General features: G+C 41.2%; 1 protein-coding gene across 6 annotated transcripts in view; it reads right to left on the reverse strand.

Moving 5' to 3' along the window:
• LOC149152027 (histone deacetylase 15-like) overlaps window positions 1-12,566 on the reverse strand; it is a 135,747-nt gene that overhangs the window by 77,092 nt on the left and 46,089 nt on the right. For 3 of the 6 annotated variants that reach the window (XM_089440187.1, XM_089440184.1, XM_089440182.1), the window contains exons 5-8: window positions 7,323-7,432; window positions 7,032-7,157; window positions 6,767-6,826; window positions 6,615-6,680 (exon numbers count right to left, since the gene is read on the reverse strand). In XM_089440187.1, coding sequence (XP_089296313.1) covers window positions 6,615-6,680; window positions 6,767-6,826; window positions 7,032-7,157; window positions 7,323-7,432 — 362 coding nt within the window. Of the gene's footprint in view, window positions 1-6,614; window positions 6,681-6,766; window positions 6,839-7,031; window positions 7,158-7,322; window positions 7,433-12,566 lie in introns of those variants that run through there. The other 3 variants (XM_089440186.1, XM_089440185.1, XM_089440188.1) reach the window with 2 other exon arrangements.

Here is a 12,566-nt window from a genome sequence, read left to right on the forward strand (position 1 = left end):
CTTCACAATAATTGCGTGAAACTTGAACACTACACCTATTTTCTTGAGAAAGTAATGACAGGATTTGACAAAGCTTTAACAATGGAATACAAGAGAAATTCCTCAAAATAATGTCTTGTAAATCTAGCCTCTTGAGATGATGAAATCTGCCAACAAAAGAAGAGAAAAGGGCAGATTTGATGGCTGTTATGACAGAATTTTGGGACAAAGAATGATCTTCCCTTCAACAGAGATCTATGGTAGCCCTTATGCAAGGGAAACAAGGTGAAATTTTCTTCTAAATGCCCACAGCCTAGCAGAGATGAACGTTTCCCCTTGTTAGTTAATGGCCAGCAGAAAAGTCAGTCTTCAATAGCTCCAAAATCAGCGCTAGGGGCATGCAACAAGTGTTAGTAGTAGGGAAGGGTAGGGGCTCTTAGATGCCTGGCAAAGATGGTGGAACGATTCCTCAAATGAAAGAGAAAGAACCATTCCGTTACTCATCACCTGGGGGACTTGGCTTGCTAGAAATCAAGTTATTTTCAAGGATTCTGTCTTCCCTATTGGAAGACTCGCCGCAGAAGGAGTTGCCATTTATGAAAGTATTCCTATTCCTCAAGCTCTTTCTACTTCCAGAGCTGTTTGTAAAGAACTCATCAGATATTCTATGCCGTGGGCTTACTTTGATGGGGCCTCAAATATTAATGGCCGTTGCAGGGCAGGCTTGATCATCCACTTTTCAAAGGAGAAGGTTGTTAAAGCTTCAATAGGTCTGGGACAGGGTTCTAATAATTTTGCAGAATTGAAAGCCTTACATCTCCTTCTCAGCTGGCTTATTCTTAGAAATGTGAGAGAAGCTCAGATCTTCGAGGACTCCATGAATGTTGTGAAGTGGTTTAATGGGGCTCAGCGCTGCAGCAATCTTACTCTGATTACCCTGTTTAAAGAAGTTTCTCGCCTCAGGAGTCGTTTCATGGAGATCTCCCTTAGTCACATCTTTCGGGAAAGGAACTTCGACGCGGACCGTCTTTCCAAAGCAGGTGTTGAGCTTGAGATGGGGTCATGGTCTGTCTCGGAGGTTGAAAATGGGGTGGTTCGATCTGTCGAATAGCCCATCTTTCTTTAACTTTTTCTTCATCAACTCTTCGGTCCTTGTAAATAATTTGTCTGGATCTGTTATGTTACTTTTTTTTTCTTTCTGTATTTTTCCTTCCGGTTTCTTGGGCTATTTTCCTCAATCGTGGAGGCCAGGGAAGCTGTTCTCTTTTCTCTTCTTCTCTACAGCGCGAGAATCCTTCAAGTGTCCACTGTGGATTCCTGAGGTCATTGTCTTTATTCTGATCTCTCTGCGATTGTTTCCTGCGTGAATATGTTCCCGGGAAGCGTGTGTATCTGGAGGAGTAGTCCTTCATGCAGTGGCTTGCTTAGATTTTTTCTCAGCGACATGCAATCCTTCAACACTGCTTGTAATGCCCTACTTAATCTTATCATGCAAATTTTATTTACCTGAAAATATTGACTTATAATTATCAAGAAATATTGGTATATACTTACATTTGTGAAACTGTAATTTTTATTTACTGATATAAATTTTATTATTGTTATAATTCAACTCCCAACTTGTCTTCTCAAATTTAATTTTGGATAGGATATGGTCTCCTTCCATTTATTCCAATTTAAATATCCATATCCCAAGGTGTCATCTCAAAATCTACTTGGGAGAAGATATGGTCTTCTCCAAATTAATTTCCAAATTAAATATTCATATCTTATCCTCAAAATGTCTTCTCAAATCTACTTGGGAGAAGATATGGTAAGAAAAGTCAAGGATACTAAATGAAAGAATGTGGGGGTAGTCATGACATTTATGATATGTGGTTGAGGTGGATGGGAGAAGAGGCATAAAAAGGGAAGGATGATGAGAGGAGAAGAGGCGGGATCCTTGGTCTTGGTTTTGGTTTGGTTTTGTTTTGGAAGAGGGATGTGGAGAAAGAGGAGGGAGATCAAACTTGGACCTGGAGAGTGTTGGTTAAACTTGAACACACTACATCTAGTTGGACTTGGGTTCGGAGGGCTAGAGAACCTGTGGAAGTTCCCTGGGCTAGGAAATACTTCCTAATTCGCTAGGGGGCAAATCCAGTCGGGTAGTCAAAAGGAGCATCCCAACAGAGTTAAGAGCTCAGGAGCATCTCAACTAAGTTATTGGAACAACTATTCCTCTGTTTACTGATTACTTATGTAAATGGTTGCAATGAAATTCTTACTCATTTAATTTGTGATAAATAAATTTTAATGGTATATTATCATCAAATAAATGTTTATATATAAATAAGTTATTTCCCACCTTATCATGTTTAAAATTAGAGAAATTTAGTTTTTAGTTAGAGGACCCTAGGAGGGAGCCTCACACTGCCAACAAAGATGAGCTAAAGGTGTCAAAAAAAAACTTTGATTTTTCTCTGCAAAACCAGGCCTCAAAATTAGTGGAAAGTAGAGAGAAATGTTAGCAAATCATATCTACAAATATTCTACAAAATTAGACCAAGGAATTAAAGCAAGGCCCCTATCATTGCCTAAGTTTCAACATGCTCTTCAATAGCAAAATAAAATCAATATGAGCACAAGAGTTTGAGATAAATGGTTTAAATAAAATTGACTTGGCTTGTGTACAATCTATGTCACGAAATCCCTGCAAAACCACTTTGTAAAAGAAGACTATGAAGGCTCAAATAACAAATGAGAGCTTCTTTGAAAATGTATCAAGAGTGGGTTGGTCTCTCCAAAGACTTCCCCCAACGCTTGCTTCCTTAATCCCAACAAGATGTTCCCTCTACAAAACAACGATCAACAATTCATCACACTCGAAAAGGAAGAACACCTCATGAATGAAACTACAAATTCTTTATTGATATTTATGAAAGTGTACAAGGCAGCAATGCTTCCGCAAGCACAATAGCTAGTAACAATCTACAAAATGAGAGCCAAAAGCTCATATAAATAGCACTGTGGGAGCCAATCCCAATGGAGAAATGTATCAACAAGTGGCAAAAATGATAATCCCAAAATTGGTTCAGCGCCTCCAAGTGGCAAAATGATTGTCGTAGAACACCTGTAAGTGGCAGCCTCTATTCCTTGATTGTTCAACGCATTTCTTGAAATCGGTTGTGTGCATTTCAGCGTATTTCTAACTGTTGGTTGCTTGGTACATGTGTATGAGGATGACCTGTTATTTGGAGGCAACTCCCACTGATCTCTCACCAAAAATTGCATGCATGACACCTATAATCACATGCCAATCCACTAATGTGTATAGACTGTTGTGAACTATGTGTATGGGTTGCCAACTCTGATTTGCGTGAATGATTTTGTTTGGGTGAGTGAGGACAAGCCTCCACTAATTGTTTTCCATTAGATCTTTCAAATCGATTTCATTTCACTTGTTGATTTGTACCAGTGACAGCTGCATTGAAACTGGGCTTGTGTGGAGGTTTTTGTTATGATGTGTTCATTATCCTTTGGTATTGATCATACGTAGAGCAAGAGGGTGAAGTGGGGTCCATTCCCCACTCACTAACTTTTCCTTATATTTAATTCCATTCACATTTGAATTAAATCTAACTTGAATTTTTCCCATGCGTAACACTTCAACTTTGCCTTTTTAACTCAACCTGGAACCTTTTGACTCCCTTTGACTTGCACTTGGAACTTTGACTTGGGATTTCCTCCATGTGGTGGGCCCCACGTGGTTGCCGCATCACCTTTTGATATTCCTTTATATTTCCATGTCCAAATTTGACTTATTTTGACTTTGGAAAATTTTCTAAATTTTTCCAATTATTCATTTTTTTATTTTTTTCTTATTTTTGCCACTGGCTTAGAAAAATCAGCGTTTGAGGGACTATAAGTCGTTTTTTGACACTAAAAGTGGGTCCTAGAATAATGTTGGGCCTCTGAGGATGAATTTCAAGTAGTCACACGCCCTAGATATTTCTAAAGGCCACTTATTTACATCATTACATAGAAATTAATTAAAAAATCTCGTTTTGCGAGAAATTTTTAATTATTAAAAAGTGCTACTTAGACCTAGCCAAATTCCACAAAAAAAATTGTGTGATCTAGTATGATAATATACATCAACTCTAGACACTAAGATGTGTTACGGACTCAACCTTCAAACCGTCACCTCAACTTTGGGGTAAAAAGTGAGTAAAAAAACCCAGAAAATTATCTGCCTCTGAAAAAGAAGGGATAACTAACCAAATAAAAAAAACACTCCAAGTTGTACTCGTTTGTTAATAGAATCCCAACACCCTAGGCATGTTACAGACTCAAAAACTCATCATTACTAGTATCACTTATTACAATTCCCCGCAGGGTGTGGACTCTGGGTATAAGAAAGATGATGAGAAGATAGATCTAGAGTTAAAGAACTTTGTTCACTGATGATGTCTCATGGTACAAGTGTCCTCTAAATCATCCTTGGGCGTTGAGTCTTCATATAATCGTCAGGTGCCACTCCAGTGGTCAACAAGGGGCATTTGGTTCTGGAGCCAGAGGCCATTTGGGACACCCGTGAGAAACACTTGTGGAACAGGGTTATCTCGGAGTTTTTTATCAGATGGAGGAATCTACACAATGAGGATGCCCCTTGGGAGGGAGAGCAAATACTCCAACATCCATCATTGCAGTTGCTTGAGGACAAGCAACATTTTGGCGGGTAGGACTGTAATATTCCCACTTAGCAATATTGCTAGGGAGAAATATCGATTTTACCAATTTTGTCATATTTTGCACTTACACTTAGTAAAAGTGGGTTGCGAGACCCCAATTGAGTTTTTGGAGCTAAGGCAAGGGCCAACTTAGGAAAAAAGGGAAAATCAAATGGTTAGTGGATGGTGGGGACCACTCCAAGGGGGGAATACGCCCCCCACCCCCCTTGGAAATACGCATTCCTTGGAGGGAATCATGAAAAGTTCGATGGTTGGGCCCCACATGGGCAATTGGGAGGCACAATGATAAAATAGAAGGATGCACTCATTTTGGGCATCTTTGATCATTTGAGCATTCACCTTGACTAGCACACTTGAGCCGGAAGACAAGTCTACATGAGTTGTTGAGCACAAGATATTTTCAGGCGAGAATCTCACCCTTGCTTCGGTGGAACTCGAGTGCCAGCCCTAGGAGGGAGTTTCCATCATTTTCAGATCGATCCGAGAGCATTGCAACATGGTTGTGGAGTGGATTCATCAAAGACTGCATAGGGCCTGCGCAGCTCTATTTCGTGCCACACGTGGGGCACAAGGAAGGAGAGAAAGTTGGGGGTGAGATTTGAGGAGGAGTTCCGGAAGAAGCATTGTTGAATATCTCAACCATTTTGGTGGCATTTAGCAGCACCATTTACAGGTGGGTCGAAATACCCAGCAGTTGGAGGAGCTAGGGGAATTGAGCCGAAATTCCGAGGTCAAAATTTGGCCAATTCCTTCGTGGGTTTTGGTGGGTTAATGGAGGAGAGCCCGAAGTTAATTTCCCGAAATTTTTTGAGCCCCGGAGGAGGTCCTAGCAGCCATTGTTTGCAGCCAGCAATGCAGATTTCCAAGGGGCAGTGCAGAGCTTTGTTGGGGACAGCTACATTTGTGTCTGAGCAGCTGATTTCATCACTCGGGCATTGTTAGCTTGCCTTGGGCAAGCCCAAGTGCATGTATTCCAATCTTATCTTGTACCCAGCGTTTACATTAATAAAATGACTCAGCTCAGTGCAGTTTATGACATTTTTCTGGGTGTTTAATGTGGTGCAATTTTGTGTGTGTTTTTGCTATGTTTGTTTGTTTATCATTCTAAATTTCCTTTAGGAATATTACATATAAACAATTATAAGATACCTTTTCCAACAGTCACATTCATTCATAATGACCCATATAAACATCACATTGCACTATATCTGATCATCATTCCCATATCAATAAATAATTTTTTATCCTTTTGGATGCATGGCTTCGTACCTCTTATAATTTAATGATGGCTCCTTGTGAGACAACAAAAAATCAATCTGCAGATTTTTCAATTTATTGCCCATAAGCAGTAACAGTAATTGTAAATTGTTGAAAGAATGTACAAAATCCAAGTTGGTTTTACATGCTGCGCACACACTAAATGCAAGATGAAACAGTTTTGCAGAAATAAATCCGTCAACAGCAATAAAACTTAATTTCTTCTTAGCTTTAATTTCTTAAATAAGAAACATGATGCTGTTCCTTCCATTAATACACAAAATGTACTCATAGCATACTCTTACAGTCCCGTAGCCACTATTGGCTGTTAGTGAACATTAATGTAAACTTTGTTTCTTTATATATATTCCCACACTTCGTAAAAATATCTTTGCACCCAATGTTAACCACATCATGGATTTCTTCCACTTCCAAATCCTAGTTCATTCTATTTATCACACTAACTGTGCAGTAAACTATAGGCCTCACTATCAACATTGTATAGGCAAGGCAAAAAAGGATGGGCATTATTCGAATTTGGGATAGAAAAATAAACTCATTGTAATGCAGTCCCAGATTTTATTGTTTAACGAAAGTGTGGCAAAAAATGATAAACCAGAAGTTCATTGTTAACCTTAATTTACATACCTCAGTAACAGCACCACTACCAGGATAGAAACCCTCTCCGTGTCTATGTGAGGATATATAAAGCACCTTCAAAGATCAGGCAACAGAATAGTCATGCAAGATTCTTAGCAACCGAAAATGGTTTAGCGCCTATGCACTTTAGTAACACTCACCGATTGATCTGCCTCAAAGATCTCCTGTGTACCATTCCCATGGTGTACATCCTGCATGCACTAGCAACATTGCTTCTTACCAACATCAACTCCAAAACATCAATGTCAATATACATCTGACTGCCTTAGATTGACCAAAAAGTGTCTTCAAGTTTAACAAAAGCCAATATAAGCAAACTAATTAAAATGACTCTGATTTTCAAATAAAACCAAGGTACAACTCAATCCAAACCAATACAAAGAAAACCACATCGGCATTTCTTACCCAATCAGCAATTAAAACTTTCTTTGCTCCTACAACCCGGGATGCTGAGACAGCAATTGCTGCATTGTTGTGAAGACAAAAACCCATGGAATCTTTTACTCCAGCATGATGACCAGGAGGCCTTACCTGCTTTCAGTGAAGTGAGGCAAAAATTACCAAGAATATCAATACGTCACAGTTACTATGTTTAAAAATCGTTTGGAATAAACTGCCAATGCTAAAGTCCATTAAGAAACATGACACTAAAATGGTAACTAGCAGAAAGCAAGAAACAATATAAAATGAACATACCAGAGCAAACCCATTCTGAGCTTGGCCTGTCATGATTGCTTTTGCAAGGTCAGCACATAAACCAGCTGCAAGTCTGGCCGCAAGAGACGAATGCTCATTTGCATACGTATCTGGTGACAAATGGCTGTGATAAGCAAATGCTTAGATTTTTTAATTCATTTCAAGGAAAAATAACCAGGCAATGAAGATGCAGAATTAGAATCCTAATTACTTTGAAATGATAAACTATAAAACAACAACACAAACCAATTTAGAAATTTCTGGAACATTTATTCCTACACAAGTGACAACATAAATCCACAAGAGCTTGAAGAATATACACAATAAATTTCTTGCAATTTCATTCAACTCTTCTACATATATCCTCCAGAGAATCCAAAGTATTCTGTTATTGGAGATCAGACATTGTTCATTCAAATAAATCAACAATCTAAATAGCAAAAAGTACAAATACAAGGAATTAGCTTCCCCCTCCCCTTGTCCACACCTTGGTTCAGGCCTGGAATGATGCCCAAAGGTTGATGTAGCTAAAAAGAAAAGAACAAAGCATAACTTAGCCACTCTCATTAGGAAATGTACCTTAAATGCAAAATAAGGTTGGGACATACAAATTTAGCACGTGGGCAAAAGCCGAACATGAGCTCTACCCCTATCATGATGGCCATCACCCTAGTTCCTAGGGACCCTCATATTGGCCCTTTACATCACTAAGGAACCCATGATTGTCCCAACCCTTGGTGGACGATGAACTGCCCACCTTAAGGGGGTTTTCACTGCTATATCTTACAAACCATGCTCTCATCCCCTAGAGCCCCGAGCAGTTTCAAAAGAAAAATCAATAAAAGACATATGAAGAAAGGTGGAAAAACAATGGTCAGGGTAACTCATGTAACACAATTACTCTCTCCTACATTCATATACCCAAGTATGGGCTTCCCTCATTATAGCTACCCTTGTACTGTGGCATCCGGCTTGGAGCTTTCCCATTTATTCCCACTTCATTCCATCATTATATCACATGCCACCTACCACTTAATGGATGTACCATGGACATGTCACCCCCTTTAGAGGTTGAAACTACCTAATAGGGTCCTTGGTTAACCCCCTTATTGAGCCTAGAAACACCTGTACATGCTAAAGCCCACTATGGAAGGACATGCCACTATGAAGTGTCCATTTGATTCCATGATTTGTAAGCTCTTTTACCCGATTGCACTAATGATCTGTTGTACTGGAAGGCGATGGGACGCATTGGATCTTATACAAGATTGCAGGTGGGTCTTCATTTGGGGTTTGGCCTCCCTATGGGAGGTCCAAGCCCTCTAGAGAGTCACATTGGCACTTGTAGGGTGAGCGTTGAGAGCCATGGGCCTCCACCATAACAAAGAGCACATTGCCACTACATGGATCCCTAAGCACAATTCATTCCTTGCTCATGTTCCACCTTTTTGGATGAGGATGATGCACCTAGACCACCATGCCCAATTGGCTTCACACTTGCACCACACACTTGGCAGATGTTCCAGGGCCCAGATAAGGATGTGTCTCACCATGGGAGACAGAGGGAGGGCTTATGTCATCATTTTAACCCTTACAAATGGTACACAAGCATTATCAATCCACTTGGAGATCCATGAGGATGTCATTGTGCCCCACACCCACTGTTGAAATTTGGTACCGGAGGACAGGTGGTTCCCTTAGGCTTTGATCTTTGGCCTAGGGAAAAGTGTCCAAAAGAATTTAATTTTTCTCCTAAAGTGAATTTATAATTTTATAAAGTTAAATCTAATTTAAAAGTGACTTTAAGTGATAAAGTTATTAAGTCTAATTTTAAAGTGACTTTTATAAAGTCAATGAAAAATTAGAAAGGAAAAGTGACTTTGGAAATGACTAAGTGGGTCTTTATTAAAGTGGGGTGAATTAAAAAACAGAAAGTGAGATTTAAATGAGCATTTAATCTCAACCATTGATCTAAATCTATTTCAGCCATTGGATTTAGAGATCACCCAAAAGTCACTTGGATCACCCAAAAGTCACTTGGAGTTATATTAAAGGAGGAAAAAGAGGAAAAGGTCATTCATTCTTTCATGAGCAGATTGGGAGAAGGAGAGCAAGAGAACAAGAGAGATTTCTGAGCAGGAAGGAGAAGGAGACAGCAGCTTGGCACACATTCCAAGGCAGCAGTTGAGCAGATTTGTACAGCTGATTCAGCACATAGTGAAAGGCAGATTTTTGCACAAACATCGAGGAGCAGTTTGCTGATTTTTCTGCACACAAAACGAAGGTCGTACAGCATTTATTGCTGTCCTGTTTGCTGTAATTTCCAGATTGCTGTGAGGCACGGGAAAGGAGATAAGTTGTAAATTTGCTTGCAGATTTTTTGCTGAATAATTCTCACTGTAAAAAGGCAATTTTCAGAAATAAAGAAAAGCTCTCAAACTGGTTTTCCCCAAGAGTTGTAGGGGGTTTTTCCAGGGTCAAGTTGACCAAAAATATCAGTGTTTTAATGTGTTTTAATGGCTGTTTTTAATTGCTGATTTTTATTTCTGCAATTTCCAGCATTCTGAAAAATTTCCAGAATTTGTGTTTTCAGCCATATTTATTTTTTTCAGTCTGTTAAATGTATGGTTATGGGAATGGGCATTTAACTACATGGGAGAAATAAGGTGAAACTGAAAACCGGGGAGGGAAAACAGAAATTTTTACATGGTATCGGAGCTTGAGTGCTGAAGGGCAGTTTGGGACAGCAAAAGGAAAAATTACAGTTGCTGATTTTTCACTCAGAAAATTCCAGCAAGCTGATTTTTTCATAAACAGCAGTTTTATCTTTACTACAGCAGTGCTATTTTTCAGTTTTAGGACAGCAGGATGTCATTGGGATTGAGGGTGTAGGATAGGCTGGATGGGCATATAAATTACAGCGTTTGGAAGGAGAGAATGCAGAGTATCTTTGAGGAGGCAGAAGTCTGGGATATCATGGTGCATACCGCACAGAACCCTGTTGTTGTGCCCACTGATGTTACTCAGTTGGCTGAGTATAAAAAGAAGAACAATAAGGGTAAGAGGCTGATTCTAGACGGAATCAAAGACCATTGCATTCCTCATGTGAGAGGAAAGAGCAATGCCCATGAGATGTGGACAGCATTGTCCAATCTCTACCAGAGTACCAATGAGAACCGGAAGATGGTCCTGAAGGAGAAGCTGAAGAACATTAAGATGGGGAATGATAGTGCAGCTGGATATCTCACAAAGATTACCAATGTGAGAGATGAGTTGGCAGCGATTGGAGAGGCCATTCCATCCACTGAGTTGGTGCGTATTGCAGTGAATGGCCTCCCCCGTTCATGGTTGAACTTTGCTGATGGGGTTTGTGCACGTGAGACCCTTCCCACATGGGAGAGGTTTTGGGATGATTGTATTCAGACAGAGATCAGGAAAGGACAGCTTGGGGCAGCCAAGCCAGTTGAGCAGGATGAGGACGTAGCACTGGTGGCAGGAGGCAAGAAAGGCAAAGGGAAGAAGCAGGCTTCCACAAGCAGTGGTGGGGGCAAAGGCAAAGGTAAAGGTAAACAGGGTAACTCACAGAAGGACTATTCCAAGGTGAAGTGTTGGAATTGTCAAAAGATGGGACACTATGCAGTTGTGTGTCCGGAGAAGAAGAAGAAGAAGGGGAAGAACCAGGACGTGGCAGCTTCAGCAGAGATTGAGGACTTTGCTGGTCGTTTTGACCGAGAGTTTGCGTTCACTACGTGTGAGTCCTCTAGTACAGGATCACCTGCCACATAGGTTCAGAGGGAGCATGCTTTTCCCTCGATTAGCGGAGCATCTTCAGGTATCTGGTATGTGGACAGTGGGGCTTCACGTCACATGACAGGAGTCCGGGAGTACTTCTCAGAGCTTTCAGATAGTGGCATTGATATTGAGGTAGTACTCGGTGATGACAGAGTTGTTAGAGCAGTCGGGGTGGGGACAGTGACATTTCAGAGGGAGTCCAAACCTCCCTTGAAGGTGTCAGAGGTTCTTTATGTGCCAGGGATGAGGAAGAACCTCATATCCGTCTCAGCTTTGGAGGACAGAGGATATGAGGTGCTGTTCAGGGGAGGACAAGTGTTGATGTATCCCAGGGACGCTCCAGCTGATTCAGCTAGAGTGATAGGTGTACGCCATGCAAAGGTGTACAAGTTTGCATTCCAGCCCCTTTTGGCATTGAGCAGTAGTACCGACAGCAGAGCTAGCAGTTCTGAGCTGTGTGAGATTTGGCACCGCAGGATGGGACACATGTATCATGGAGCCTTGAGGACATTGCGGGAGATCACTACAGGTGTGCCAGATTTCAGTACTGATCACTTTGATACTTGCAGAGGTTGTGTGATGGGCAAGTTTGCCAAATCCCCTTTTCCCAGCAGTGACAGCAGAGCGACGGGGATACTTGATTTGATTCATTCCGATGTGAGCGGTCGGATGTCTCATGTTTCCTTGAGTGGATATGAGTACTATGTGTTATTCATTGATGATCACTCCAGGAGGACCTGGATTTATTTTTTTGAAGACCAAGAGTGAGGTCTTCAAGCGGTTTCAGGAGTTCAGAGCTCTTGTGGAGACTCAGACAGGTCGAAAGATCAAATCCTTGAGGTCGGACAATGGAGGAGAGTACACCCTTGGAGAGTTTGTTGACTATTGTGCGGAGACAGGCATTAGGAGGGAGTTTACTGTTCCTTACAACCCCCAACAGAACGGAGTTGCAGAGAGGAAGAACAGATCCATCATAGGGGCTGCCAAAGCCATGATACATGATCAGGGGTTGCCATTGTTCTTGTGGGCAGAGGCCTGCAACACAGCTGTTTACTTGCAGAACAGGAGTCCGCATCGTGCCTTGGGGCACATGACTCCTGAGGAGGCTTTCTCTGGGAAGAAACCTGATCTTGGTCATCTTCATATCTTTGGATGCATTACATACTCCTATATACCCAAGGAGGAGAGGACCAAACTAGAGCCCACCGCAGAGAAGGGTATCTTTGTGGGCTACAGTGAGACCTCAAATGCCTTTCGGATTTACATTCCTGCACAGAGGAGAGTTGTTGTCAGACGGGATGTGAAGTTCGAGGAGGACAGGGCCTTTAGGAGGTCACGGGAGTTAGAGTATCTGGATCAGCCAGATCCTCAGCAACAGTTGAGTCAGTCGCAAGGATCCAGTGGGCAGGGATCAGGAGGATCCGGAGGTACATCTATGAGGATGTCAGGTCC

Source organism: Pinus tabuliformis, chromosome 9 (genome assembly GCF_031772625.1).
Source record: "Pinus tabuliformis cultivar Carrire ecotype Pingquan chromosome 9, CPIR1, whole genome shotgun sequence".
Taxonomy (NCBI): domain Eukaryota; kingdom Viridiplantae; phylum Streptophyta; class Pinopsida; order Pinales; family Pinaceae; genus Pinus; species Pinus tabuliformis.